At 42.1% G+C, this 24044-nt stretch overlaps 1 protein-coding gene across 1 annotated transcript in view; it reads right to left on the reverse strand.

Annotated features, from left to right (window-relative positions):
* Positions 1-11576: 11576 nt before the first annotated feature.
* Positions 11577-24044, reverse strand: part of LOC142495286 (dynein axonemal heavy chain 3-like) — a 1152169-nt gene continuing 1139701 nt past the window's right edge. Inside the window, exons 76-79 of the mRNA XM_075600542.1 lie at positions 20632-20811; positions 19921-20031; positions 16046-16103; positions 11577-13540 (exon numbers count right to left, since the gene is read on the reverse strand). Of these exons, the coding sequence (XP_075456657.1) occupies positions 13395-13540; positions 16046-16103; positions 19921-20031; positions 20632-20811 (495 nt within the window). The 3' untranslated portion in view covers positions 11577-13394. The remainder of the gene's footprint in view (positions 13541-16045; positions 16104-19920; positions 20032-20631; positions 20812-24044) is intronic.

Raw genomic sequence — 24044 nt, forward strand, 5'->3', positions numbered from 1 at the left:
GGCCCCAGGAGCAGAAATTAACTCAGTTCAGCTCCAGCTTCATGCCTAAAAGAAAAGCCCATAGGCGGTAATCACATCTTTACCTCATTCGCATGATATTGAGGGCAGTTGATGGCAGAGACTAATAAATGTTTATTTATTTATTTTGAAAATGTTTTACCAGGAAGTAATACATTGAGAGTTACCTCTCGTTTTCAAGTATGTCGTGGGCATAGAGTTAAGATGAGAAATAATACATAAATGTGAAGTCTACATGCTAATTTTTCTAATCACCAAGTACATACTCCCAGTTTGCTGAGGCACTTCCACGGCAGGTACCCACACAAACCATATTGGAGTCGTCCTGAGGCTGCACCTGAAGGGGGGGAGGGTACTGTAAGGAATCGGGGAACACATCCCTTGCGGCGTGTTCCCTCCTTACCTCCTTCTGCACAGCATCCCGCTGCAAATGACTTGAGAGTACATACCCCGCGGCATGCTTCTTCCTTGCCTCCTGCTGCACAGCCTTCCGCGCACCTTACAGAGCACGCGTGTCCATGCAGGGATTTCACAGTTCCTACGGAGCCTGGCTCCGCCCCTCCGCTTGTGCTGCGCATGCGCGGCGCACACACGTGACGCGCGTGCACCGCTCCCCAGCTGCGTGTCAACTCTAATATCGCCCTCATCTGTCTCCTGCTTCTCACAGCTTATCCCTGCCTCTGCAGAGGCCGCTCCTCCGCTCCAACCCCTTCTCTCATTCGACTCCTGCCTCCATATATGCTCAGCTCTGTCACTTCCTCTTTGGCTGAGCATAGTTATTGGTAGCTTTGTGTTCCCATGTCTCTGTCTCTGCCTTGTGCCTTCTGTTGTGTTTAACCTGTTGCTGCTTGCTTCCCTGTGTACCGACCCGGCTAGACTTTGGACCCTGCTCTGGATTATCGACCCCGGCTTGCCTCAGTCCATCCTACCTTCTCCATTCCTTACCAAGGCTAACGAACCATTCACTATTCTCCTGACTCCAACCCTTGACCACGGCATTACGGACTCTAACTATCCTCCTGGCACTTACCCTCAACCTTGGCTAGTATCACAACTAACCCATTCTCTCCAAACCAGACCCAGCAATCTTGACTATCCACCCTCCAGGCATGCCTCCGCTGCTGTTGGTGTGCAGTTCTATACTTTCCCACCTCAATACCAGGGTCCCGCCTTGTTCGTGATGAGCGCAAGTGTTACAGCCTCCAGTCAATATCATAAGATGAGTAGTATATTTTCAAGCTTACAGAGCTTCACCAGGGAAATACAATAGCACAAAATAATATAAAAAGACCCCATTCATATGCCCATTAAAATCAAAGTGATATTGTCTTAGTGGTACCGTTCCAAGATGGCAGCTGCCATCATCACGATGTTGGGGACGTCAAAAAGCATGCATAGATGCTTATAACGCATCATTCACAGTTGTCACAATAGTTCCATTCTTTCTGCACGTGGAATCCCGCTCACACGAAATTCACCATTTAAAACAACGCTGCTCACACGATGCTGACAAAAAGGAAAACGTGAAAGCAAACAAGAAAGAAACGTATCCATCTCACAGGTTCTGAAAATAATCCTTCACTAGAAACCAACAAGAAAAATTGAATAGATTGCAGATGCAGACTGCAGCAGCATGTCCCATAATTCCTTGTGCACTGTTCGTCCTGCACTACACATAACATAGGAGCCATCAATGAGGGGAAGGGGGGGGGAGAGAGGAAACATGTCTCTGTGTATATATATATATATATGTATATGTGTGTGTGTGTGTGTATACTGTACGTGTGTCTGTGTAACTGGCTTGCCACAATTAAAGCAGCGAGTATTGCGGTTGGTGTCAAGGCCGGAATGAGGAGCCAAATTCCTAGGTGCTGGGTGGTGGGGACAAACGTCATTAGAGGAGAGGTGTCTTGAACACTTTCTTTCTCTTTAAGCTTCTGAACTGATGTCCCTTTGTCTTTGTCCTTGCGATATGCCTTCGCAGAAGTGGCCGGCCCCTCTCCTTTGGCTGAGTCACGAGGCGGTTTGGACAAATGAATTCATAAAATACCCTCTTGAGCTTGTACTCTATCCATCAGGTCTTCAAAATCTAGAGACTATTCCAGAGAGAGAGTGCAACTGATCCATATGGCAACCGGGTGCATAGGCAAGGAGCCCACAGAAGTTGCTGGATTCGAAGACTGTTAACCTCAGATGGTGGGATAACCTTTTTTTTCACCAGGGTCCATAGGACCAACTGGATCCATCTGAGGAACTCTGATACGTCTTCTCCCTTGGTTTGTGTGAGGGCATGGAACCGGGCCAGTAGAGATATGGCATCGTCCGGAGTGCCATAGGTCCTGGTTAAAGCCTGGATTAACGCTTGTGCATCAGTGTTGGGGTGACACTCACTGTAAAATTGGACCATATGGGCAGCTGGAGGCCGCAGGCATTCGATGACTCGCTGCCGCTTTATTGCGTCAGAGCAGGACCACTCGTGGAGCTCTTTGACTACATGATCCCTCAATTCTCAGAACTCTTCCTCTCTGTTGCGCCGGAGTAGCCCACAGACCAGACCTGTCCCTAGAACTGAGGTGGCAGGTATGAATACACACACCGACAGAACGAGGGATGTGTCCGGGTTGTGATATTAGATGGTGCCAGGCCAGATGGGGAGTATTGCGTGAATACTTGCCGGCACCGTTTTTTCCAGAAGAATGGTCGTTGCCGTTGCCGAGATCAGGGATAGGAGAAGTACGGAAGGATCGAGGTGAGAGCCGTGGTAGAAGGGAGCCAGAAGGTACGTAAACAGGAACAATCCGAAGTCGAGAGCCAAAGGGGGAAGTCTGCCAAGCCGCGTCAAAACCAAGAGAATGAAAGAACAAGCACTGTGAATCACCCATACAAAAACTATGACGATCGAGGAAGCACAGAACAGAGAGGGTATATAAAGCTGGAACAGCCAACCAGGAAAGGGGGCATGTCTGGAGGAGCCCAGGGAGCTTCAGCGCTTTGGCTGCTGTTCCTAGAGCCCAGGTGACACAGATTGTAACTATGCGGTGTTTGGGGGTGGAGCCTGAGCTGAGATAAGTTCAGGGGCTGTTGTGTATGTGCTGTAAGTCCGACGTGCACATGCGAGGAAGCAACGTGGGGTGCGCGCGTGCGCGCGGAGCGGCGATTCCGCACCGACGGCTGCGGCATAGAGGAAGTACCTCGTGGAGCATCCTACCATGCCGAGGGGTAAGTGATGCAGCTGAAGGGGGCTTGCGTGGTTGTAGCGGAATGGTCTGAGAAGTGTAAGGAGAGAGCCATGAGCTCCGCCTGTGGCGCAGTGTGCTCACATTCCTAACACTCTCCTAAGGGTGTAGGCTGAGTTCATGAGAAAGCCTTTAGCTTGTGATATTGATAGGACTGTGAGGACTGCGTTATGGCTTCCACCAGTTGAGGTAGTGTTACTCCCGTTGCTGAGTTCCCTGCGGACAGATGACTCCAAAGTTCTAGCCTTAGGCTGGGGGTGGGTTCTAGACTGGCCTGTGGTTTTCTGGGAGTATAAGATGATCATGGTGGCTCAGTACAGAGAGGTGCTGGACTGAAGATCACCCTGGGTAGAAGGGGATCGGAGTATAGCAACGAGTACCCCATGAGCAGGCCATTGTACTTCCCAGGGGTATAGGACAGACGTGGTGTTTCCGCTGGATATGACACTTTGGGTATGCTTTTGGGACTGGAAGTCACCACGGGCAGGGACAGTTCTTGAAAGATTACAGGGCAGCCCGTAGGCAGGGCTCATGGAAACTGTAGGGCTCTGAGAGTATCATACTCACGCACCTCGTGGCGGGTCGCCACATTGAGGATATGCCAGTGGAAAGTGAGGTCCCTCTTTCGGCCTATTTGCCCAATGTTGGCAAAACCCGGGAGGGGCCTGGGTGGGTTCAGGACTTCTTTGGGTGTAGTGTCAAATGGTATGTCCCCCACCGCGACCATATGGTGGGGAGCCTCGTTGAGCAGAGCCGAGTCGTTTACTTGTTGCTTGGAAGGGGAGAACATGGTATATATTTTTATTCTCTTTAATTTGCACTACTGAGTCGGGCACCCCAGGTCTGAATCTTAGCAGTGCCTCCAAATGTAGCCCCCTTTCCCCATGTCTAGAGACACTACTGTGGTGCTTTACCTGGATGGCTTACAGGAGGCCTGATTCTCCGCTGAAGGGAGCCTGGGATGACCTATACACTTACACATATAGAGCGCCTTCACCTGGTAGGGATCCACATGCAGGGGTATAGCCCCTTCCAAGACAATGTACCCAGTAATTACACACAGGTTATGGTATAACAGTATTTACTGGACACCTAATCAACATAACAATAATACAACACAATGCAAACACTATGTGGATGTATATAACCTCACAGGGTATTCCCACCGTACTTGGGGTGCAGGGGCACCAGAGCCCTATTGTCCTTCCCACAATGTCAATCCCACCCAAGTATGAGGCGCAGCGCTAGACTGTGGACTGTTGGTGCACTTGTTTGTATACCTGCCCGGGGCTCCAACACCGGGGTGTAGCTGAACAACAAGCGATCAGTCTGATTCAACGATGCCTTTCCGCCTCCACATAGGGTGGCCTCCAGCCGGAGCATCCCACCATAGATAGTCTCTGACAAAGATGGCAGCCTTGTCTCAGACCACAGGCCTGACACACCGCGTGGTGTCCACCGCTGTGTCCCTTACACTTGGCAGTAAGTAGGGAAGCGTCCCTATCTAGGGGCCTTCCCTGAAGCAACCACAAGCTTACCTTTATGGGGCCTATCTGGGACCTAAGGGGTTAATCTGGACTAGTCTGAGTGCCACTGATACTCAGACCCTTCCTTCCCCTTCCTGGTCCTGGCTCCAACTGAATCCCTCGCGCTCCTAGAGCGCCAAATGTATCAACTCTCTTCAGAAAATTGCTGCAGCCGTATTGGTTAACCTTGTCCACGTGATTGGGGCGGCCAGAGGATCATGGGAGATGTAGTTCCCCTGCGGAGCAATATCTCAGATGGCCACTGCTCTATTGCTGGGTCTGCATATGCGCGAGATGCTACTGCGCCTGTGCGGTATTCTCAAGATGGCGGTGACCTGTACCGGCATCCGCCTAGAGCTCCCAGTCACCCTTTCGCAACATCTATCGGTCGCAACACCCACACAGCTCCCCACACTGGCGCACACTTCCCGCTCTCCCTGCGGGCCTCTCCGACAGCACTCGCATGCTCCACTGAACAGCTGCAGCACTCCAGACCACAGGTAGGGGGAACAGGTGGGGGAACACCTGGCTACATGTAGTTTTGACCGGCTGGTCGAGTTTGCATGGACCATTTTCTTTACCTTCTTGAGCTGTGGAAATTGTAACGCTAAAAGCACCATGTTGCAGTCAGTCCCTTTGATTATTATTTAGGAGATTTTTTCACTGTGTTTTCTTTATGTTTTTTTTTAATTGTATGTTTATTAGTTGTGTTACATTAAAATTAATTCTTTTGATTTATTCTTTACATTATGTGTACTGTATTTGCAGTTATTTTTGAGTGCTTTTAGTGGGATTCTGTTTTCTTTTGTTTGTTCATATTTTGAATTACTTCAGCACCACCAGGCACATACTATAAATAGATTTTTTATGTATTCACTGCCTGTTTTTTAACCACTTTATCATTTACAGTGTTAGCGATACCATTTTGTGTTGTTAGTCATATCTATCTATCTATCTATCTATCTATCTATCTATCTATCTATCTATCTATCTATCTATCTATCTATCTATCTATCTATCTATCTATCTATCTATCTATCTATCTATCTATCTATCTATCTATCTATCTATCTATCTATCTGTCTGTCTATCTGTCTGTCTGTCTGTCTGTCTGTCTGTCTGTCTGTCTGTCTGTCTGTCTGTCTGTCTGTCTGTCTATCTAACTATAAAGCAGAAAATAGCCATGTTAGTCCAGTTGCGATAGCGCAGAATAAATGAATTCTTCAGTATTAGGTGATACCTTTTTATTGGACTAACAATTTATGTCAGGACAAACTTTCGAGAGTTCTCTCTCTCTCTCTCTCTCATCATTCACTGTGATCTCACTCGTCTCTCTATACAAATTTGTATATTAGCCTATATATGTACATATAAATAGATATTTAATACTTTTACAAAGTGAATTCATAGATGGAGACGGTTATAAAGTCTATATATGTACATGTATAGATCTGATTTATTTATTTGCCATTGACAGTACCAATTTAGATACATTGTAATTTGTGGTTTTTTTAAACTGATATCTATAAAGTTTTATTTTTTAAGTTTTATAATAAGTGAATATTAACTGAAAACAGCATATAAAGACCAATATTGCAATTCTCTCTCTCTCTCTCTCTCTCTCTCTCTCTCTCTCTCTCTCTCTCTCTCTCTCTCTCTCTCTCTCTCTCTCTCTCTCTCTCTCTCTCTCTCTCTCTCTCTCTCTCTCTCTTTAGAAATAATGAATACATCAAAGATAAAGTAATTCACACTATTACATAGGTTAATCTAACTAGAAAATAATTGTAGTTCAAACAAAACATATCTAAAACCATCTTATAAACTCACTAAACTGGTGCAGGAACCACTGCAGCTCTAACTCATCAAGACTGTTAGGTATTATTAATGTATCCAAAGTGTAAATCCCCAAACTCTTCCGCGGTAGTATTAGGAGACCTCTATTATCACCACGTTTTGTTAAAGGAATATGTTCTACACCCATTATTCTTAAAGAAGATCCCTGATGTACCATTTATAAGTGTTGAACAAGTGCAGATGTATCTTTTCCTAATATTGTTCCTGTATTCTGTAAAATGCTGTTAAAATTTCCTTATTGATTTCCCTATGTAGCCCAAGCCGCATGGGACACAAGGAGATACACTGGATAAGTAGTGTCACAGCTGATATCTGGTTTGATAGGACATATATGCCCAGCACATAGATGTGAATAGGGTGCGGCCATGACATTTATGACATCGTGATTGTGTAAAAGGCAGAAAATGGGCGTGAACATATTTTATGATGTTATCTGCGTTAACTAAACTGTCACCTACATGTTTTCCCGTTTCTATGCAATTATGGGAGGCTTACTACCCCAATTGCTCAAAATAAGGGTCTGTTTGTATGATATGCCAGTACAGAACACAGGAGCAATATTAGGAAAGACGAGGATACATCTCTCCTGTAATCACTGGACCAAGGCACAAAAACACATCTCAGCTGACTACTGGTTCTTGATTTGCACAAGTGAGATATTTGACATTCAAATATGCAGTTAAAAACTCACTGCTGTAAGCCTACCCAACACCTTCCTGACATTATTATATTAAACCCAAAACTCATACTTCCCCCACACCATCACTCACATAGTGGAAAGGAAATTAATTGCATTCCCCACTGCTAGGATTATAGAGTGCCATTATGGCAGCACAAGTGTATTAACCCCATCTTCCTTTTTTTATTGTGAGATCTTGTTTATTATGGTATGTTATTGTGTTCGTTCCCATTGTACTGCCGTGCAAAATGTGTCTGTGTGTGCAATGTGTGTGCAAGTTGGATCCTGGCTGTGAGAAGATGATATGATCCAAACTTCATTACATTATTATGCATTTAACTGGGATTTAAAGGTAGAAATACCCGGTTCTTGGAGACAGTATTGGTACTCCCTTGGCCCTTTTATGTAACCATGCAACCATCTGAGGTAGGGGGCAGTGTTTTAAATAATATAACTAAACACAATACAATATTTATATCGCTGCAATTCTTTAATTTAATCTATTGTGATGGTTCTTACTGTTCTTGTGCCTAGTGGTTTCATTGAAATGCAGATGAAAATAAGTGCTGGACAAATAGCATAACTATTTCTTGTGCTGCTATGTGGTGCACTGAGAATGGGGAGGTCTGTGATTCTATCAAGGTTTGAACAGCATCAGCCTGAACAGAAATATGAACACATTTTCATCGTTAACACTGTTTAAAGAAATTATATTTCAATGATAGCAGAAGTGCTCTCTCTGAATTTTTTTATTCTTCAATAATTTAAATAGGCAAAATGGAACATAAGGCTGCTGTGGTTGAACCTTTCTCTCTCCACAACGTCTCCATGTGATGGATTACTGAACAGCAGTTGAAGCCAAGACATTCTGACTCACTAATTACTTTTTATTGACAGTAAACATGTAAACTCTGTTATCACAGTGGTGGGCCTGGGAATGCTATTTTGATAAGACCGTGTAAATGAACCAGGAGGAACCTTTGCCAGAGAAACACAGCAAAGCTTTACATATGTAATCACAAGGAGATAAACGCTTTATCAATAAAAAAGCTGGGAAGTCTAATGTTGTATATGTTAACAGGGTAAACTTGGGCAGATACTGTAACTAATCAATAGTTTATCATCTGATAATATAAATTGCAGGACTATCTCTCCTAATTCTTGAAGTGCTTTTCTTTCCTTTTCCTGCTCATACTAATTTTACAAACAGTGTTTCTGTCCGAAGATTTAGATTTAGAACAAAAAGTACGTATATGTTTGTATATGGACCAAGTCATAGGCTTTGGTCCCGCTTGCTACTGCAACGCCCGCTGTGGCGGACGCTGCAGGGACGAGAGCCCTCCATTCAATGGCGCCGGGCCCGCTGCGAGGGGGGGCCGTAGTGCTGTGGCGAGAGTTTCTCCTGCTCGCAATAGAATTGAGAGCAGGACTCACGACAGAGCGCTAGGCCATGCCGGGTGACGTCAATATAACGTCGCCAGCCTCGCAGGCGCGCGTGCAGCGGAGGCACTGGGACCTTAGCCTAACTCTGGAATTTACTACCTAAACCCAAAATCTTGTCAGTCAGATCAGGGGTTACATTTGGATAAATGAAAATATGAACAGGTAAGGAATATAATAAAAAAAAAAACTTCCAGACGCTTGATGGAAAGGGATTAACATGCAATTTAATAGCACTTTACTATTACTGACATAATTGCTTTCTGTGCCTCATAGGTCAATAAATACAATCTGCAACTAGCCTTCTGTATTAAAATGTATTATACTGTCAGCAGCTTCTGCAGTTTTCCACTTATGGTATTTATATATGCTGTCAACATTGAGATCGTTTTTTTTTTTAAAAAGGAAGCTTTTTTTCTGATGAGGGACACATTGCCATATTGGCTCTGTAAAAAGACGTACATTCCTAAACAAGCTGTGATACCATTGATTGAACAACATCAGAATGAATGAGCAACCTCAAATATCACATACTCTCATGACGCCTTCAGATGCACATGCTCAAATATACACCCTCCTTCACACACTACCTTATAAAGACACTCACTATCAATCATTTGCAAATGCCCTCAAACATTTTAGATACATACAAACATCTTCTAACATACAAGCTCACATTCCCTTATGTTTGCAATCACATTGACGCATGCTCTTATTTTAGCATAAAACACATTTGCAAACATAAGTGTATTTTCTCAGAAATTCAAACACAGATACACACACTCATTTCCATGCTCTGACATATTATACAGTTAGGGGGTTCAGGGCTTTCGGCAGCTTTCCCGGGGGCCCCTCCTGGTGGTGGCCTTGCGAGGCCCCCTCTTTTTCTTACATACCTCCTCACTCTCTCACCCACCACTATTCCCGCCCTCTCTCCCATATTAGACTCTTCCTCTCACTCCCCAACCTCCAATTTCTCCCCCTCACTCACTCCTCTCTCTTTCACTTCCTCGCTCTCCCTCCTCTCTCTCTCACCTCTCTCTCACCTCTCTCTCACCTCTCTCTCTTATTCCTTCATCCCTATTAATAATAATAATAGCATGTTCTTGTATAGTGCTGCTAATTGTACGCAGCGCTTTACAGAGACATTTTGCAGGCACAGGTCCCTGCCCCGTAGAGCTTACAATCTATGTTTTTGGTGCCTGAGGCACAGGGAGATAAAGTGACTTGCCCAAGGTCAGAAGGAGCCGACACTGGGAATTGAACCAGGCTCCCCTGCAGCAATCTCAGTGTCAGTCAGTGTCTTTACTCACTGAGCCACTCCTCCCACCACTTATTCCCTCATCTCTCTCTTATTCCCTCATCCCTCTCTTATTCCCTCACCCCTCTCTTATTCCCTCATCCCTCTCTCTTACTCCCTCATCCCTCTCTTATTTCCTCCTCTCTCTCTCTTACTCCCTCATCCCTCTCTTATTTCCTCCTCTCTCTCTCACACTCCCTCACATATCCTCTCCCTCTCTCCTACCTCCCTACCATTTCTCACTTTCACCACAATACTCACACAATATATATAAACAAAAATGGTCCTTGGGGCTGGAAGGATCCGGTAGCAAGCCAGTCCCGCATACGGATGTTGAAGTTGGGCCCAACTTCTAGGCAGGCCCTACTTCCAGCGTGGGAGAAGGTGTGGCCCAGAGCTCCGGCAGAGGGGAGGTCCAAGCTGGGGACAACTGGGGCCTGGCTGCAATCAGAGGCCCGGCAGCCGGATGCAGAAGTTGGCTGCTATTTCTGTCCGGGCCCAATTTCCAGGACCGGCCGCCCCACCCCGCAGCCGTTGGGCCCAGGATAGTTGTCCAGGCTCTCTCCCCCTGTCAGTTGCCCTTAAGGGGGTATTCATTAAACTGTGATAGTGGATATTCTGGAGCTATGGCATGGAAACTCCTCCTGACGTGAACAGGAATTCACATGTGACAACTTAATGAATAACCCAGACACATAAACAGCATCCAATCAAATCCAGATACACTCAAACACACAAAAAACGTTATGCATCATCATACTTAACCACATACTCATGCCTTCTCGTGCATGCACATCTTCGTTCATATACTCAGAGTACTTCCATTCACAATCCTACGGCGTTACATGCTCTCAAACACCTGAACTCAGACAATTTCACTCATAGGTAACCTAATTGAACCAAAAAATTAATACAAATAAACAAATGGGAACACAAATAAGTGAACATATTTTTATTAAAAGCTTGTGGTGCTAAAAGTCTATAGAGCAGACTGTTTTTGTGCACAGGTCCAGTGTAGTTAGTGTGAACATGTCATATGGACACCAGATAGAGCATATCACCTGACTTCATCTTTTTGCAACCAGAGGGACCTGCAACACAGTGCAGCACAATACAGTATGTTGCCAGTCTATGTCAGTTAAACCATGAAAAAGATACCTTCACCCAGCACTACAATGGTAACAATCTCTCGGTAAATTGGAATCCTTTTTAACCCTGAAAATGTCTCCAGGCATAGTATAAGCAAACTTAAAGTTTAAAATCTCTAATCTTCAAATATGTGCAGCATTATAGTAGTTGTTTCAGAACTATATATATATATATATAGGCTATACGATACCGTGTAAGCAGATATCAGAGGCAGCACTCCAGTAGATAGTCAAAAAAAAGGTATTTAATGTGACATATAAACCAACGTTTCGGTCCTCCACACGGGACCTTTCTCAAGGTGATGCAAAGGGATTAACCCATCACCTTGAGAAAGGTCCCGTGTGGAGGACCGAAACGTTGGTTTATATGTCACATTAAATACCTTTTTTTTGACTATCTACTGGAGTGCTGCCTCTGATATCTGCTTACACGGTATCGTATAGCCTATTTGATTTATATAGGATTAGCACCCACCTATATCTACCTGACGGAGTGCCTTGTTCTCATTTATTCACTATATATATATATGCAAATGTAAATACAACTGTATGCTCATCTGCATGTCTTAGGCAGGTCTGCAACCCCGCCTTTTCCCATTATCACCCAGCACACAGCACTTCCACTGCAGCAAGGGATCCTGGGAAATGACTTGCAAATGAGCACACAGTGCCACTTTTTGCTTCAAAAACCATTTTTAACATGGTTCCCTATAGGCTTATATATATATACAGTTCTTAGATAACTTCTGTTCGGGGACTTCCCAAATGGAATGTAAGTTAACAGTAGGTTCTGAGTAGCGGATGGGCCAGGGTTAGGGGTATTTAACTATGATAGAACTATGATTTAACCCTAGGCCAACTGCTAATTACTTCACCTCTGTAAATTATAATACTTAATAGGAACTCCTTAAGTACTGGGGGCTGTGTAAATTGTATATGGATCACAATAATTAATGTTACTTGTGTAACTTTCAAGGTAAGTTTAGCAACATCAAAAAGGGAAAAAAATGCTTTAAAGCTGCAGTTCATGCAATATCCTGCATGTGTGTTTTTTTAAATAAATCAGTTCTGTAGTAAGAAAAAATACTTTTAGCATTTTCTGTTTTAAAAAACAACAACTTTGAAAGACCAATTTTCTTGTATTCTATTTTAACAAGCATGTTTGTTCCTATAGCAACGATTTACATTCCCCATATTTAAAGATGTCGCCAAACTTTGCCGATCAATAGACGGAGAACGAATTGACCGGCAGCTATGCAGTTTTTTTAGGTAAGTAGAGATTGCCCAGATAAAACTATTGAAGTTAAAAAAAAAACTAAAAAAAAACCTAAAAAAAACACCAAAAAACGGGAGCCTGAACTGCAGCTTGAAATGTCACGGAGCAGTGCTGGCATGCAGAAAACCCGATAAATTGTCCAGAACTATGCAACAGAGTTTGAAAGCAGCTTTGCTGCATCTGTATAGAGTGTACTTCACTTTATAGCAGCGGAAGTTCATTACTTTCCCCACCTTTTGCAAAAGCAAGTTCTATGGAGGATGGGGATGTTGAGCAATAGACAGAGTTAGGAGGAAGCTATTTGAAGAAAATATTAAAGTGGCATGTAGCAATGTCTGGCTTTAAAAAAAAAAAAACCTTTTTAGGGGAAGATTCACTAAGCGCTGATGCAGGATATCACACCACAATCTGGAGTTAACTGCAATTCAAGTCAATTGCAGCTGACACAAGAACAGGATGAGATACTCTCCAGTGGAGTTTAGTGAATCCCAACCTTAGTGTCATTTAAACATTAATGTACCAAGAGGCATTAACCTGGACTGTGAGAGCAATAACGAGTTAATTACATGCTGAAATAAGAATGATGTCAGTCTGTTTGATACTGTACCTAGACCCAATTCTGTATTCACTTAGGTTTTCTTTTGATTTATATTTAACAGAGGTAAGGAAAATGCAGCAATCAGGCTTCAAGTTTCTTTAAAAAATACAATAGTCTCTAAAAATATTATTTGAAATCAAACATTTTCCCAAAAAAGTAATTAAGGTGGAAGATTTCACAAAGAAATATTTGATCAGTACGAAAAACAAAACGTAGAGGTTTGGGAAAAACAATAACGATGCAAGCATGACATTTTGAGGTCCCACTACTTTCTGATCATTACACTTGATTACACAAATTTGCATACATTTAGTATAGTTTAATAATCCAATTGACAGAGACAAGCAACTCCTCTGTTCACCCAGTGGTTAGGAGGTTCTTCTGTTGCTAACTTAATAGTAAGCACATAGTTGGTTGAGTGGCCGGTTGTGGAAAGTTCTCCTCGACGAGCACTTGTCTTGTAAACTGGAAGATAGAAAAAAAATGAAACATATTTGGAAACAGTGAATGCAAACAACATCAAGGGCTGCTTAGAGGTGTCAATAATATTGGACCATGAATACATCAGATTTTATGTCTATAGTATCAAAAAAAATGTTTATATACCTATCTGTATTATTTTCTTAGCAGTGTTCAATTTAGTAAATCTAATGCTTTATTCACTGGATTTAGACCTTTTCTTCTAATTATTCCTTGAATGGCCCAACCCACGTGATAGTACATGGTTATTGTAAAAAAACGAAGGCATTTGTAAATTACTATATCATATTTAAAACATGCACATGTAGAATCCTCACAACAATCCAGGTGAAATGAAATAGTTATTTTGTTTTTCTTAATTTCAAGTATATTATGTTTATGTGCATGTATATACCTCATACTGACAAATTGGATATTTTAAATCGTGACTTGGTCTGATTATGTGATGTGATGCATCTTCATTAATATGATGTGTCTGCATGCTGGCAGGAGTACACATGCTTTAAATTATGAGCAACAAAAAGATTGACTGTTTGTTATCATAAAATATGACTATGATGGGAATCATAAATCATACACATTTGCAGTTTTATTGAAGTGTGTACACATAATATTCACAGTAGAAGGAGTGGCTCAGTGAGTAATGACACTGACAGGCACTGAGTTTGAAGCAGGGGAACCTGGTTCAATTCCTGGTATCGGCTCCTTGTGACCTTGGTCATCACTTTATCTCCCTGTGCCTCAGGCGCCAAAAAAATTGATTGTAAGCTCCACGGGGCAGGGACCTGTGCCTGCAAAATGTCTCTGTAAAGTGCTACATACTGTAATACTAGTCAAAGAAAGCTCAGTCCGCACTCTTGCTTCCTAGTATTGCAGAAATGAATTCTTCTCCCTCCTCTTGCTGCGCCTATGGCTTGAAGTGTATCCCCTCACTCCCAAAAACGAACTCCTGTGGAAGACCCCGCCGGCGAACAGAATAACTAAGAAAAGAAGCACAGGAGCGCACCAAGGTAAGGAAAAATTATAAATGTAATAAATAAACAATAAGGCAATAAATGACTTACATATAAGTAAGAATAAATGAGTATCCAGGTCAGCGAAATGTTCAACAGATTGGCATCATCATCAGTCAGACAGGGGGGCAATTTCAGTTCCGTTTATGTGGAGATCCCGCGCGCTGGGACTCACTCTATGGCATGTATGCAGGTAGTGGCGTGGTATCCAAAGCTAAGGCACATGTGTGGAAGGAAAGCCCCCTGTAGGTGTCTGTGGATGCCGGTTACTTCATGCCTGATGAAGTATATCTACTATACGAAATGCGTCGCGAGTGAACTGTGCAACTAGCTTCCCTATTCCATCTTTGGGGGCCAGTTTACACCGTTGAGTACCCTTCCTGTCATGATTTTCCATTGTAACCGGCATCCACAGACACCTACAGGGGGCTTTCCTTCCACACATGTGCATTAGCTTTGGATACCACGCCACTACCTGCATACATGCAGAGGCGATTCCTGCAGCAAGTGCCATAGAGTGAGTCCCAGCGCGCGGGATCTCCACATAAACGGAACTGAAATTGCCCCCCTGTCTGACTGATGATGATACCGGTTTGTTGAACATTTCGCTGACCTGGATACTCATTTATTCTTACTTACATGTAAGTTATTTTATTGCCTTATTGTTTATTACATTTACAATTTTTCATTACCTTGGTGCGCTCCTGTGCTTCTTTTCTTGGTCATACTGTAATACTAGCAGCGTTATACAAGAACAAACAATTATTATTATTCACACAAAGGAAGTGAGGATGTAAAAACTATAAGTAGCGTAAGGAAAGTCAACTTGACATTAGTGAAAGCTAATTTCCAATTTTAAGGAAATATGATTAGTAAAATGGAAATGTGGAAAATTAACATATTGGATAAACCTTGCCTTTGTTAGCTTTATCAAATTTAAGTACTTTACAATTTACAACATTTATATGACAATATGGGAGGTTCCTGTCTTGGCGTGTTCTTCATGATACAGTATATTTACATACCTATTTTCTCCCATGTACAAACATTAAACCATGGCATGTTTTATATACACAGAAAGAAATTCCATTTCTATCCTAACTTGGCCCATAAATAGTCAGTGTGATTAAACACCCCATCTAATAATTAATTAAATTTGAGGATTTTGGCCAAAGCAAGACAGGCCCTACCTGCCAGCTTCATGGAAACCTCAGAATAGTATATATAATATTCCCAATTACAATTTACCATGTAGACTAAAAAGAATCCTTAACAACTATAAATGCGTAATTATAAAGCATGGCTATTCAATTACCTGTCATTGTCATGTTTAAGTCGTGTTCATGTAGAACATATTGTATACAACTGGCTAACATGATGTTGTTTTGCACCAATGAACCATACTGTATGTTACAGTCACAGAGTGACTTTAAATACAAACATCTATTATTTAGTAAGTACCCCAATAGTATCTTACCTGGACAGCCGTAGAAGGCATCCACTTCAACTGTTTTCTCACCAGGAATAAGCAAAATCTTAAACAGTCTGTGAAGGAATGTGCTCAGCAAATGATAATAAGTCTGTGCTGACAAAAACTACTATATACAAAGATGTGAGTAACTTGGGAATATAACATATCAAATACTGATATTTTTTAACAACTGGTGGATTATAATATAGATGTGCACACATTCTCGATCTATTTCTGGCATATATTTGAAGAGAAACATATGAGATAACAATGTATTGTGTTATATTTCTAGCGTTGGGACAACATATAATTGGTTCTTCCAGAACGCCAATAGGTTACATGTATAAAATAATTTTATTCAATCACATGGTGTATGACACAGTTTCAGCCACAATAAAATGCTGGCCATACACCATGTGATTTAATAAAATTATTTTGTAATATTGAAACTACTGGAGTGCTGGGAGAACCTTTCTTTGCTTTCACTTTGTACTGATGACATATCGCTGTCTGCCCATCTCCTGGACCACCCGGAAACTTCTATCTAATTTTTATTTTTATTGTTTTTTTGGAGTGAACAACATATTTCAAACCACATATTATTGGACAATGCTCAAATATTGTTACATATTACAGCTTTCCAAGAATGCCCATATGTAGATAGTGATTGCTGTAAAGGGTGTAGGCTGCCCTAAAACAAGCAAGGGGGAGAGCCAGACAAGTGTCCCGAGCCCAGTGGCTCTGACCTCTGGCCGGGCCCAACTTCTTTGCCCGGCTGTTGGTCCTCTCGCTGCCGCCGGGACCCAGCTCTCCTCGGCTATGGGCCTCCCTCACTAACACTGTCCGACACTGAGCCTCTAATGCTGGTGCACGCAGGGCTTCTCTGATGTCAGCACGCGCTGGAATCAAGATAGACCCAGTTTACGGCATGCACTGGCATGAGAGAAAGGCCCAGCGCTGGACAGTGAGGAAACAAGGCAGACCCGCACAGTGTGGGAGAGAGAGAAGCCAGGCAAGTGGCCAGTAGCATCTGGGGGAGATCTGGGGCAGCTGAGACCTGAGACCATCCCCAAGGTAGGTAAGTCTGTATCTTGTATTTATTGGGGGGGGGGGGTTTGTTTGTATTTGTGGGTGTTTTTTATATGTATTTGTGGGTGTTTTTTATATGTATTTGTGGGGTGTTTTTAAAAAAAAAATGTATTTGGGGATGGGGTGTTTGTATGTATTTAGGTGTGGTTTTTTTGTATGTGTGTGTGTGGTTTTTTTTTAAATGTATTAGGGGGTGGGGATTTTTTTGTATGTATTTCGGGGTGGTTTTTTTGTATGTATATTGGGAGTGCGATTTTTGTATGTATTTGGGGGATGGAAAGGTTTTTTGTATTTGGGGGTGGGGTCTTTTGGTATGTATTTTGTGGGGGGCAGTGGGGTAGGGGAATTTTGTGTGTGGGGCCTGTTGGGACAAGGGAATGAGTGTGAGGGGGGATTAAGTGAGAGTGGGATAATTTATAGAAGGGGGGAAGTGAGAGCACAGGGAGTGAGTGAGGAAGAGAGGGAATAAGAGTGAGATGGAGGTGAGAGAAATACATGGGAAGAGGAGGGGAATAGAGGAGGGGGCTTGGGAGGTGTCACATGAGGGGGCTCGCAAGAACACCAACATGGGGAAGGGGGGCACCGGCATAACTGTAGTCTTGGTCCCTGAGACATCTGTCTACGGCCCTGAAAAGCAATGTTATCTGGCTGACACAGGGCAACAACAATGATATTCTTAGCCTGTGAGATTTAAATTGTTCATTGCACTTAAATCTCTTGGAAACAAAAATTATTACAATAAGAAAACCCAAAATGCTTTCATAATCTCAATAGAAAAATAAAAATGTATCTTTTTTTTGGAATCAATAACTTTGTGACTGATTCTTTATTGATATGAAGTACATACAACTGTGCCTCAAAATGTAACAGGTAAGCACTTTATTTACTTTTTTGTCATTACTTTTAAATAAAATGTAAAAATAATCATTTTCAACATGAAGTATAACTTTTTGGGGTGTTGACTAGGTGAGAGAAGGGGTAGGGAGATAAGGCGTGGGGAGATAAGGCTGCAACACATAAGGATGCCGCAGGAATAACAGACGAAAAGTGCCTGGTGGAGTCCTCCGAGAGTGCAGTGCAGCGGCCGGAGGATTAAGGCGCGGTATGGAGGTAGCGGTGTTCCAGTGAGCATACCCATGGAAACCGATAGAACTGAAAAGAGATTCTGCATGTGCAGAGGGAGACGTCACAGCATGATATACTGTAGGCACATAACGTAAAGAGAAACACTGCAGCAGCCCACCCTAAAGAAATCTTGCTGCTCCCCTAACAAATGTTTGCTTTGTACACTTCCAAGATGAGTATTTAACTTGATATAGCTTTTTTTTAATTATTTTTTTTTACATATATACAGTATCCATTTTTGTGACTACTTACATTTGTACTGTTTATCTAACCCTTGATCCAAAATATAATATAGTCTGTCTTCGACTTTTTGACATTTTTTTTTCAGTTAGCAGATCTTCTAGCTGAGATAAGCAATTGTGAAAATATAATGTTCATGATTTTAGTCTTTGAATAAGTTTAATGTATTTTGGGAGTATCGTACACTTTTGACAAGTGAATAAATGAAGCATTAGTGCATGAGACTTGAAAAATGGGAGAGAAAAATTCAGTATCTCTGAAGATAAAACAAAGTAAGCGTCTCTATTATCTTTTTAAGTGTATTGCACATTTTATAGCTATCATAAGAAAATGGAATTGTTTAGACTTTCAAGGACAGTACTGTCAGGTGTGTTGAACAGGATAGTTTGAGGCAAATACCATACTATACTGTATCATTTTGACCTTTTCAATGGTTTTTTCAAACGTCTATTCAACAACCAAGAACGGGGGAGAATATCAGCCAATGAGAGACAAGAATTATGAAAAGGTTACACTGAAAGGGGACACCTGAAATGAACTCTCTTTCAGCATCTGTCATGTTGACCATATAAGAGAATTTGCTATTTTCCCTGCATAGCTAAATTATGGTGTATATTAGAAATCCTTTACCCAATATTTTACTTATTATTATTTTTTATTGCAGGGTACTACATAGAAATCTTGAATAAAGCAGTGTCTGAAGAGTGTAAAAGTGTTCATTCATTTGAGCACTACAATATCTGAATGCTCCAGCATAAATGCTTAGTGACGAAGTGTGGATGTACTGGTATCAAGATAATTTTGGAACAAAATGGAAGCAAAAAGCATTATGTTAATCTTGTCTCTATTTGTATCAATATATCAAGGGCCTCAATGTTCTTTGTGCCCGCTTGCAATCTTGGAAGGAACACATAGGAGGAATGAGGGAAGAGTAGAGAGTTGCATATAATATTCCCAGATGTATTAAATTATGTTAGTGTACTTTATTTTGCACCTTCCGGATCAGAAGTAATATAAGCTTTCATAGCTAACAATCACCTCACATATTCACATCACAAATTATGCAGTTAAAACAAAATGGTATTTTTGCTCCATTCTCCTTTAGTTCTTGATGTCGATTTTGAGGAAAAACTAGAAGGAGCTTCTAGTTTTGTGATCAATCGTACTATAATAAAAATCTGACATAATGCACCACATGCTCTGCTCTTGTGATGAGATTACCCTTATATAGTCAGGGTCATGGGGCTAAAAAATACATTATCAGTTCTGTTCTTTAAATCCTATTGATTTGGAACGTTGATATAATTCCTGTATGAATGACAAGTGAGGATTAAATCATGAAAACAATCTTTACGGTATCACATTAAAGCAATGTAATGCAACAAGCTTAGAATTTTTTTCGGCATATTTATAGTGAATAAGGATACAATAGGCATGCTCTCATACAACATTTTGGGTAAAGATTCCTCAATCAAGTGTTTCTCACGGTCCCATCTTGCTCCTTCCATATAAAGGCCACTGATATATATGCCATCAGACTGTAGTGGGAGAAATGGTTACATCAATTAGGATGATGTCATTTTTGTTAGGAATTGTGCAGATTTCTTTCATTTTGAAAACGTAATAGTTTGCTTCAACTGTACTATCTTAAAATTAGTAAGTAATTATTAGTAACAAAGGAGTGAGAGTAGGTGGTATAATACCTTTTATTGGACAAACAAGTAGTTGCTATGTTACAAGCTTTCGAAGCTCTCAGGGTCCTTCATCGAGTATGACACCTGATAAAGAACCCGGAGAGGTTTGACAGCTTGTAACATTTCAACTACTTGTTGGTCCAATAAAAGTTATCATACACCCTCTCTCCTTTGTTACTACATGGAAGAAAGAACCAACATGGCTACCCACCATTCTTTGCTTAGTAATTATTAATAATAATGAACCCATTTATTGCCTGGGAGCCTTGAGCAATGAATTGATTTGAGGGCCCCTCTTGCATTTAAACTTTGAAAAAGTTAAATAATTATGATCTAAGTGTTAGGAAAAAAGGAAACACACTTTAAACTATGCTGAGTGAGCAGGTATTTACAGATCCGAACAAGTGTAACAAAGGAAAGTAATTTTAAAATAAAAAGCATTACCGGTGAACTGACTATATCATGGTTGTTCTCATAGTCAGTTACATGAAACTGAAGTCCCAGGAAGTCTATTGGGGTCTTGTATTTTCTTGCATAGTTTTGCATTGCACCAGTCAGAAAAGATTGGGTAAAGTAGAATCCAGAGATCCAGAAGACTTTTGGTGTTCCCTTTTCAATCCATTCCTAAAACACAAGTAGCAGAGGGTTAGCAAAAACATATTCACTTGTTTCATTTTATTTAATACTTTTTATGAAAGGGTCAATACTTCAAATTAATTTGGTTAACAGAACAACCTATATTATAAATAGTAATATTATTTGATAAAATAACTTATTGCTGTAAATATCAGCACTTCTATCGGCATTACTTTGTTACATAGTTACATAGTTGATGAGGTTGAAAAAAGACATGCGTCGATCAAGTTCAACCTATGCTAAATTTAGATAACAGATACTTTATCCTATATCTATACTTTAGTGTTGGGCCAGATCCTAAATTTCGGCGGGTACCCGGGGAAAATGGACAATTTCACCGGGTCAGGTACCGGGTACCCTGCCCGGTTACCATACACTTACCTGCAGGGTGAGGAAGACCGCTGCGGAGGATGAAGACGATCGCAACGACATCCGGGAGCAGCAGCAGATGTCCTGGTGGTGGTGGCAGCAGTCGAAGTGCTTGTTCAGCTGACGGGAGCAATAGGAACGTTCCTGCTCCGGTCACATGGTTCCCCGGCTCCCACCAGCAACAGATGTTTGATCTGTTCCTGCTGCTCTGCCGGCAGAACACGGACTTTGGCTGCTGCCACCGCCACAATGATGTCTGCTGCTGCTCCCAGATGTTGCCACAGTCTTTCTCACCGGTCTTCTTCATCAGCACTCGTTGGCTGCCCTGAAATTACCCGGCACTGGTTCCGACCCTTGCTGATCCCAACCCCTGCTGCCGGGTCCAGGTAATTTCAGGGTAGCTGAAAAAAACCGCCGGGTAAGTCGGGTACCGGGTAATTATCTGGTACTCAGTACATCACTACTATACTTACTTATTGATCCAGAGGAAGGCAAACAAAAAACCCCAGTGACATATCATCCAATGATAACTCATAAGGGGAAAAATAAATTCCTTCCTGACTCCAAGAATTGGCAATCGGATTACTCCGTGCATCAACCTCCTTCCCATGTTGGCTTATTTGGTATATCCCTGTATACCTTTCCTTTCTAAAAAGATGTCCAACCTTTTTTTGAAAAAATCTATTGTATCTGCCATCACAGTCTCCATGGGTAATGAATTCCACATTTTAACTACCCTTACTGTAAAGAACCCTTTCCTTTGTTGCTGGTGAAATCTCCTTTTCTTCAAGCTTAAAGGATGACCCGAGTCCTTTGTACTGTCCTTGGGATAAATAGTTCTTTTGAAAGCTCCTTGTATATTTGTATATAGTTATCATATCCCGTCTTAGACGCCTCTTTTCTAATGTAAATAAATCTAATTTAGCTAGCCTCTCCTCATACATTAGAATGGGCTTAGCAGCACTATACTTTCTATACATGTTCTATGGTTGTAGATATAACTCTCTTTCTTGCCTCCATTATTTATTTATTTATGTGGATCACCATATAATGAGGACCATGATTAGAACTGAGCTGAGAGCCAAGCGGATTATCAGTACCCCGGGCATTGTCGCTGACAGACTTAATGAATCGCTTTTGCATGTCACTAACAGAGGTTATCCACCTCCATTATTGCATGAGCAGACAGAGAAGGCAGAATTGACTATAAGATCGTCATTATTACGTAAGGGACCATGTCCAGTGAATACCACTCCGGAATTTTCTGTTCCTTTTGTGTCCACATTCAGCATCTGGAGTGCCCACAATAAGAATATCATCCTTAGGCATTGGCATTTACTTGGCTCTGATGAACATCTAAAATCAGTATTAACTTCCAAACCCCGTTTCTCCTACAAAAGAGGTAAACATCTTAAAGACCACCTCATTAGAGCTGACATAGGTGGCAAGGGTCCATTATAGACTTTTTTAGGGGTCCCCAGGTTAGGGTGTTTCCACTGCTGCAGCTGCAGTCAGTGTGCAAGTGTCAGGATCGCCTAGACCTCCTGCTTAGCCATAGTTCTTTTTTGTCCACTGGGTGTGCTGCTGTCTTCTGTTTCCTCTGGGTTCCTCTGTCTGCCTGTCTGTCTTCTTGTTGCTCCTGTCTCTGTCCTTTATAGCTTCTGCTTCCTGGTTGGTTCAATTGCCTTTACTTGAAGTCAGACTCCTAAGGCACATGCCTCTGATTCCTGATCTTTTTCTGTACCTGTATTATAGAAGTCTGTTCACAGTAAAAGCCCTTGCTGGTAATCTGGCTTGTCCCTGTTTGTTCCTGTTCTCAGTCCTTGCCCCCAGACCTGTCCTTGCTCCCCTGTCCTGTTCCAGTCTCCTCGTTGCCGACCTCTGCTTGTTACCTGACTTCGCTACCTGCCGCCTGCCTTGGACCTCTGCTTGTTTCCTGACTTCGCTACCTGCCGCCTGCCTTGGACCTCTGCTTGTTTCCTGACTTCGCTACCTGCCGCCTGCCTCAGACCCCTGCTTGTGACCCCTACTACACTCGTGCTGTTCCGGCCACCGAGATCCTACCCGCCACAGGAGTCTCCCGTGACAGAAAGCAAAGGCCACTTCTGGACCTCGCTGGAACAGATTCTTCTTCTGCCTGCACCCTTTCCTGCCTGCTGCAGCAGACCACATCCGCATGGTTGAAGATAAGTACTTTCGTTTCTTTTTTGGAAATCCCAGTTGGGAAGGTTTTTTTTGCTGCTTAGTGTTCTGCAAGAATTATTGCGTTCATAACGAAAAAACATTTTTGCTGAGACTAGAACTGTTGCTGCAGAGACTTGTGCACCTTTCTTTGAGATTTTTCTTTTGTGCAGTGCCTGGGTTAACCCTTGCAGTACCTGTTGACATCTTTTAGACGCTGACTTTTCATTCCCTGGACAAAGCTTGTCTCTGCATCACTGGTTGGACCACTGCTGTTCACAGGGTTCCCATTTCAAAAGACAAGAGTGCTTCCATTATTTTGTTACTGCATACTGTGATTTTTCCTGCAATCTGTAGTTCTTCATATGATAGGTTCTAAGGTTTCAGGTTTACCTGCAAGTTCCCCTAAAGTTTATTTCTCTGCAACATATGATATCCCTACGCCTGATATCAAAGGTTTCAGATTTAACTGCAGGGTTCTCTGTCTGATATCCCTACGCCTGATATCTAAAGTTTCAGATTTAACTGCAGGGTTCTCTGTCTGATATTCCTATGTCTGATGTCAAAAGTTTCAGATCTAACTGCAAGTTTTCTCTGTAGTAGTTTCCTGCTGTCTATGATATTTCTATGCCTGATTTCTAAAGTTTCAGATTTAAACTGCAGTGTTTCTC

The sequence above is a fragment of the Ascaphus truei genome, chromosome 5 (assembly GCF_040206685.1).
Source record: "Ascaphus truei isolate aAscTru1 chromosome 5, aAscTru1.hap1, whole genome shotgun sequence".
Lineage (NCBI taxonomy): Eukaryota > Metazoa > Chordata > Amphibia > Anura > Ascaphidae > Ascaphus > Ascaphus truei.